The 7,077-nt window shown below is 50.5% G+C and overlaps 1 protein-coding gene across 1 annotated transcript; it reads left to right on the top strand.

The window, feature by feature from the left end:
* The first annotated feature begins 3,728 nt into the window (after nt 1-3,728).
* Nucleotides 3,729-5,927, top strand: G0S2 (G0/G1 switch 2). Its single transcript, XM_019546515.1, has 2 exons — nt 3,729-3,734; nt 5,389-5,927. The coding sequence occupies exon 2, from the start codon at nt 5,391-5,393 to the stop codon at nt 5,688-5,690; it is 300 nt and encodes a 99-aa protein (XP_019402060.1). The 5' UTR covers nt 3,729-3,734; nt 5,389-5,390; the 3' UTR covers nt 5,691-5,927.
* The last annotated feature ends 1,150 nt before the right edge of the window (nt 5,928-7,077 follow it).

Raw genomic sequence — 7,077 nt, 5'->3', positions numbered from 1 at the left:
CTGAATATGCGGGCCTTAATGCCTCAAAGCGCTCTGATGACTTTGGATGGAAAGTATTACCCGACTCTAGCGTTTTGTTAATATTGTCCATGTATCTCTGTCAGCTAGGTCAAGTCGCTTCTTTGCAAATACTTTGCAGGTCTCAACGTGCCAGGTGTGATAGCGGACCGCTCTCCGAAATGGCTGGCTCTGGACAGAAAGGAAAATTACTCAGAAACCTGATACTGCGGAGTGGCCCCGGCCAGGCTGGCAGTACTCCACAGGCATGCCATCGAACGGTGCCACTTTCCACTGCCCTGTCATCCTCCAACAAGAGGGGGAACCTGCGGACAAAGAGGGGGACAGCCAAGAGGAGGAAAACTCAAAGCTGATGAAAAAGTGAAAGCCAAGCAGAAGTCTGGGTTTTGTTCTGGATACATCTCTCCCAGGCAACCTTGTGCTTCAGAAATGGAAGCTTTGCATAGGAAAACTAAGAGTGTGTGCTATTTGGGGTCTGGCACTGCATTTTTGTTCTGTGTTTCTCCTGTGCCTAGCACCAGTAGGCACTGGTCGAGGTGGATCTTCTCGGTCTTGCAATAATACAAATGAGCAATGAAAAATAGGTTAGAGACCAGGGAACAAAGTTTTGTAATTGGCTGATAGCTGTGGAGGTTTCAGTTTGGGGGCACTGCGTATGAGGCACATTGGAGCTGATTTTCACAGCTCTCGCTGACCTGTGCTTTGAAGAATTCGAGTGTTGGAGAGGTCATCATCTGCCCGTGTCACTGCTCCGCTCTCAGACTAGCTCTAAAAATAAAATCTAATTACAAATCATATGCTTTTTAACTAACTGGATGGCAAAAGAGCCTGCAAGGAGTTTTTTAGGCTGTTTCTTTGCTGGGAGTGTTTTTGCTGCTTCCTATCCCATTTTGTCCTTCCCCACTGGTATTTCTCTTCTTTTTTTCTGCCTACAAATCCATTATCCTGCTTACTGTGTTTTGCGCAGGAGAACAGCTTACTAGAGACTTGCTTGGATAAATCTTTTCCTTCGGTGACTGCACTTTACCAGTGCATGTAGGGCAAAACCACCCCCACCAGCAAAACAAGCTATACCGGTCAAAGTCTCTAGTTTTGTTAACATGGGCTTCTGGTAGCAAGCAGAGCTACATGGGTCAGGGATCATGCCAGCAGAAGTCAATGGGGTAAACCTGTCCTAAATTGATTTAGATCTTGTTATTTCAGTTTCAGGACGGCTGAGCAGCTATCCGGTTAACCCGTACAATCCCCTCTTGCGGACACACTGAAAGCAGAGCAAGAGTGGCTAATAGCAGTTTGATTAAACACTCAGGTAAACCAGTCCGGGCTACTCTTAATCCACATCAGGTGTCCACACAATGACCTGCACAGACAGAACTTCCTCAGGTCAAAGCCTGAGTCAAGTTTAACACAGTTAATTACTCAGTCATTGCAAGATGATCAATCCAGTGTTGAATCGTGAATCATTTGGTGTTTTTCTGTGAGCTCCCAGAGTTGTTTGCTTATGTGAAAACCTCCACTTTCATTAAACAAAGTTTCTGCCCCTTATAATTTTTTTCCAACTATTTGAGTTGGTCTAATAAAAGATATCAGATGTACCCAAAGAATCTTGTCTGCTTCTGTCCTTAGGCTACAACCTACACCCTTGCCCCTTATAAAAGCTTTTGCATGTGAAACCTAAAGGCCTGAAAACCAGAAGGCTCAGAAAAAGAAACTAAGTGGTGTTACTGTTAAAATGACCAGTCGATTTGCTTCTAGCAGCACTTGCGTTAAAGGCCCTTCACAGCCACGAGAGGACATCTTCTGTCCCAGACTGCTATACTGGAACAGCTATCTCCATTGCTCCCTTTCAGTTCGGACCTTAGTGCTCCATGAGGCAGTCCAGTCTTGCCCTGCCAAGGCACGGGCTACGCAGCAGTCAAGGAGTCTGACAGCAATTGCAGTCCCCTTGAACCTCCCCTGTCTGATTGCTGTCTTTTTGGCAGTTATCTTCTCTGCAATGCTCACTTCTCGAACCATTGCAGGGGAAAAATGCCTTGAAATACAGTAACCAGCTGTAACTTTTGCTGCCAAGTTGGAGGAAAAGATAAGGAACATTTTAGGAAAAAAGTGGTCGAAGACAACCCGCTGATTCTTCAGCAACCTTTGCAACAAATCCTACCGTTTAGTCTGAGAAGCACTTAGGAAATCTGTGCAAAAAATAGCCAAGTATTTTCAGGGCTGTAATCTCTTAAGGATCCTTTCCCAACCAAATGTTATGCCCCTTCTGTAGCACAGGGAGCAGCACCAGCAGTTGCTTATTTGCTCTTGGAGGGGCAGAGAAGAGTGTCACAATGGTGAAGAAACTACAGCCGGTTACGTGCAGTATGTGAGGAGGGAGGGGGTGGGTGACTCACGGTGACACTTGCTCACATACTCAGTGAAGATCTTTCCCCAAAAAAGATCAGATTTAAGCAATACTGAGAGCACTCTGTGCACGAGGCAGACCTCCAGCTTACTTTGACAGTGTTGCCAACTTTTCAGTATTCATTTATGTTGCACCTCTTGCCCTGTTAGGTGTGTATTCTTAAAAGCTCAGGTCACCGCGACAATATAGTAAGAGGCAAAGATTTGCTGGTGGTATTTTCTATTGGATCACGACTACAACAACATTTTAGCCCCCTACTATAATAACTTGAGTGAGGAGTTGTATGTTGTTTTAAAAATATATGCTGCGGAGAAAAGTTTACTGTATGATCCACCTGTCATCCGGCAGCTAGAAAAGGAGAATAAAAAGATGCCAACGTTGAGTTTAAAGCAATGAAAAAAAAAATGCACTTGTGATTCTTAAGCCAGTCTCATGCTTTTAGGAGCTGGTTCAGGATTTCTAGAGCACGTGAGGTCGACAGAGCAGCCTCTAAAAAGAGGCTGAGAGAGAAGTGAGTCATGTAGCCAGTTCCTATAATGGGTTTTAATTTCCTATGTAAAGGTGCATGACCTGGAGCCTGAACCCCAGCATTTCCCAAATGTGCAAATACCTCTGCTTTCTCCCTACCCCCGCAAGAACCAAACTTCTCCCTTTCACACATCGGTCACGGCCAATTTATACAACGCCAGCTCACCCTCTGCGTCGCCACGGAGAGCCCTGCTCCGTGGCACATGCAGAAGTGGAGACAGCCTGGAAAGCATCATTACGCAAAGAGGTTTCCCCATGCACAGGGGAATTTGCTTAGTGCCCGGTGACGTTTTAGGCTCCAGACTAGCATCCACCGTAGAGACATGACAATACCTAGGTATATAATGGTAGTGCGAGATTGATGGTCGTGACGGTCCGGCAATGATGTGAGAAGCAAGGTAAATAATGTCACTCTGACACAGAGTGCAGCCCCTTTTGAATGACTCATTACTGCAGACGACATTTTTTACTCCACTTGAGCTTTGTTTCCACTATAATCAGCCACTTCTTTGGGGCAAAATGTCTCTCCTGGATCACGGCGTGGATCTTCACTTCAGCATTCGAGTCTGGCTCTGTCATATGGATCCAAAAGGAGAATTCGGCCCAAATCCTGTCAGCAGGTCTAGGGAAGGCACCTTTCTCCCACCTCAGGGCTTTCGCAGGTATATTTAGGTCAGAAGCCAGCTGAGCCATACGTGGCTTTTTCAGACAATGAATGCACATTGACTCCGGGTTAACCGAATCCGTGGGTGATGTAATCTGCTTTATAGGGCTGATGCAACAGGTCTTACAGAGCAGGCAGGAGAGGAAATGTGAACAGTACAGACCGTGCCACATTGTCGGTTTTCCCCCAGCGGCACACACTGTACTTCACCTTCGTGCTAATTGCAAGAGAAAAAAAAAACCTGCACACCGCAGGCTTTCCCATGGCTTCAGCACAGAACAGAAGACGAGATGCAGCACCGAGCACGTGAGTCTGTAACGAGACGTCCGGAACAGACAGGCAGTCACCGATAAATCAAAGATCCATCAAGTGTTTATTAAGAGGTGCTGTGAAGTAACGTGTCTGTATTTAGCTGCGTTATTGCTTCCTGGTTCAAGCTGCACCGAGTCATCTATAGATACTTTCATGGAAGTCCAGCAATTATCTGTTCGGCAATGTCGCACCCGACTTGTGACCTACAGCCCTGTCACAGGAGACGCTTAGCGCGTGTCTTATGTAGAACACGGTAAGCAAGGCAATGCGGCCCAGTGCATGGGGAGTAATGGCAAGCCGGGTCTCTGCCCCTGGAGGCCCCGGCAGTACAACCTGGGAGAAGATGCTCCCTCATCACTGGATCCTACTGGTGTCCCAGGATCAGAGCTGGTTTGAGACTCCAGTGCAGTCCCAGGCCTTAGCAATCACCTAGGACCCCCCACAAACCCAACAGGCAGCGAAAAGCGGGCTCTGTTTAAGCTTTTGCTTGAGGACTGATTGCTTCCACCTGTGGTGAGGAGTGGCAAGGCATCTCTTTCCTTTTCATACCTTGATGAGGCTCAAGTTCAGACCACGGGAACTGCCCTTGTGTGGGTCAGACCCTCGGTCCGTGTTGCCCCATCTCCTGGGTCACGGGACAGGTGAAGAGCCGGCGCTGCAAGAGAGAGTGAACTGGGTCCGAGCAGGGCTTCTCCCCACTCCCGTCCCCACGTGCAGCCTCCAGCACCTAGCCCAGGTACTGACCCGACACGTCTGCTGGGAGAAGTGGTCAGAAACCAAGCTATACCCGTAACACAAAACACGGCCTACGGCAGAGCCCCGTCTACGAGTTACTCCCCACACCAAAGGGGAACGCCGCACGCTCTGTTCGCTCCCTCTCCAAACCGCAGATACCTGATGCGCCCAAAAGCTCGCGAAGGACTTTTCCCTTTTATCAGCCCAGTTGGCCTGGTAAAAGAAACCACATTTACTCAAAGAGCCTTGCCTGCCTGTCCAACCACCCGCCTGGGTCCCTCGAACATGTCGGGCTAGGACGTGCCGCGCACTCCCGTACTCGATAGCGACGATGCCCCTTGCCTTCGCACCGCTCCTTCTTCCTTTCTGGCACCCCCACGCCCTGGCACGTCCGACTGGGCGCTCGCAACCTTTACCTGGGGCAAGTAAGAAACGGGGGAGCCGGAGAAGAAAGAAAGCGGGGAGCGGGGCAGCAGAACCCCTTTGCTCCGCCAGGCAGGGGTGCGGGCTTGGCGGGGGCAGCGGGAGGCCGCCCCTGCTCCGCGCGCCCGCCCCGGGGGCGGGGCGAAGCGGCGCGGGCGCTATAAGGGGCGGGCGCGGGCGGCCGGAGCGCAGGCAGCGGCGCGCAGCCGGGTGGAGGCAGCGCTAGGCGGGGGAGCAGGTGGCGCAGAGCCCGGGACGCAGCGTGCGGCTCTCTCCCCGTGCAGGCGGCGGGCCCGGGCGGCAGCCATGGAGACCGTGCAGGAGCTGATCCCCTTCGCCAGAGAGATGCTGAGCCAGAAGCCCGGCAGGAAGATGGTGAGGCTGTACGTGCTGGGCAGCGTGCTGGCCTTCTTCGGGGTGCTCATCGGCCTGGTGGAGACGGTCTGCAGCCCCTTTGCCTCCCAAGACAGGCTGGAGGAGGAGGAGGAGGAGAGCAGCCCCCGAGAGCAGGCAGCCCCCCAGCCGCAGGGCGACTCCAGAGTGGAGAAGAGCAAAGAGCCAGGCGCCCAGCCCAGGAGCCTGGTGAACAGGCAGCATGCCTCCTAAGAGTGCCCGCCAGCGGGGGATGGACTATGCCAAGGGACTCGAGAGGGACAACTGCTGTTTTATTTGCTGCTGTGCAGCAGTGACAAGGGGGGGTGGGAAACCCCCAAATCCCAACGTCCCCTTTTGTGGGGGTATGAGCCGATGCGGGATGCACAGCCTGAGGTCTTTATTTTTCATACTGATAACGTTTTCCACAAGTTTTTGCATTTTAAATAAATATTTTCTATGCTACAAAGCTGCTCTGGTCCTGTCTCTTTAAAGAACGGCGGGCCGGCACCTGTTGTGCTCTGGTCTGGGCAAGAGTGCTCCGGTGCTGCCTCCTGCAGGGAGCAGGACTTGGCCGGCAGGAGATTTCCCCACTCCCCATGCATCCCTCCGGTTCTTGTTCTGCTGCTTGGGTTTTTTTAAAATCTCTAGTTAGAGGGCTTCCCCCGCTTTCCCCTCCAGCAAGGGAATGAATGCAGTGACCACTGTCACATCCCTGCATCTGAGGTAATACAGATCTCTCAAAGAGTGTTCAAGGTTCTTTGGGTGAATCTAATATCTTTTATTAGACCGACTTAAAAAGTTGGAAAAAAAGCTTTTTGGGATTTGGCAAAAGTGGGTTCTGTGCTAGAGACCCGCTGCATGGATACATCTCCAGAAACAGGTGGGAGTTTGGTGGGGGTGGGTCTGGGTTTTATCATGCTGTGGGTGCTGCAAGGCGAACAACAAAATGCTTGGGGGGAAAGCCTGCCTCAGTGGGCTTGTGTGGCAAAACGATCAAGGATATGTAATAGCCGACTGGCGCACCTCATCAAGAGAGCTCAGCCTGCTTTACACCATGATCTTCACCTTCTAGCATGAGAAACAGGTGCACGGCAAAGAAGTCAAGTGGCTGGAGGTCACCTAGCAGGCCTGTCACAAATCCAGACCTAGATCCCTGAATCCCAAGTGTTAATCCAGAGCTCTGCCTTTGGGATGGGCTGGGGTTTGATTCCCTACAATTTTTCACCTGTTTGGTCTTTAGGGCAGCAGCCTATCTGCACTGCATGCTTTCCCTCACAAGCCACTGTCTTGGCAGTGTTGCCACTACTTTTTAAACACAAATACCCACATAGCAAATACACAGGCAGCAATAATGTGGGATATTGCACAGCCTGGTTAAGTGTTGGCTTCTTGCTAGGAGCTGGAGCTGCAAAGGCATTTGAAGCCTCTCCAAGGGGGGAAGGCTTCACAATTTCCACTCAAAGCCCTGCTTGCTACGTGCTCTGCGTACCAACAGCCAAATACACAAGCAGTGTGCCAGCGCCTAACAAAAAGAAAAATGCTATTATCTAAATGCAACAGAGAGTGGAGATAAAGTAAATCAAAAGGGGAATGCCCATAACAAAACAAGAAGAAATAT

The sequence above is a fragment of the Crocodylus porosus genome, unplaced genomic scaffold (genome assembly GCF_001723895.1).
Source record: "Crocodylus porosus isolate Cpor-Errol unplaced genomic scaffold, CroPor_comp1, whole genome shotgun sequence".
NCBI lineage: Eukaryota > Metazoa > Chordata > Crocodylia > Crocodylidae > Crocodylus > Crocodylus porosus.
The sequence above is the reverse complement of the archived record's forward strand: the minus strand, read 5'-3'. Positions and strand labels throughout refer to the sequence as shown.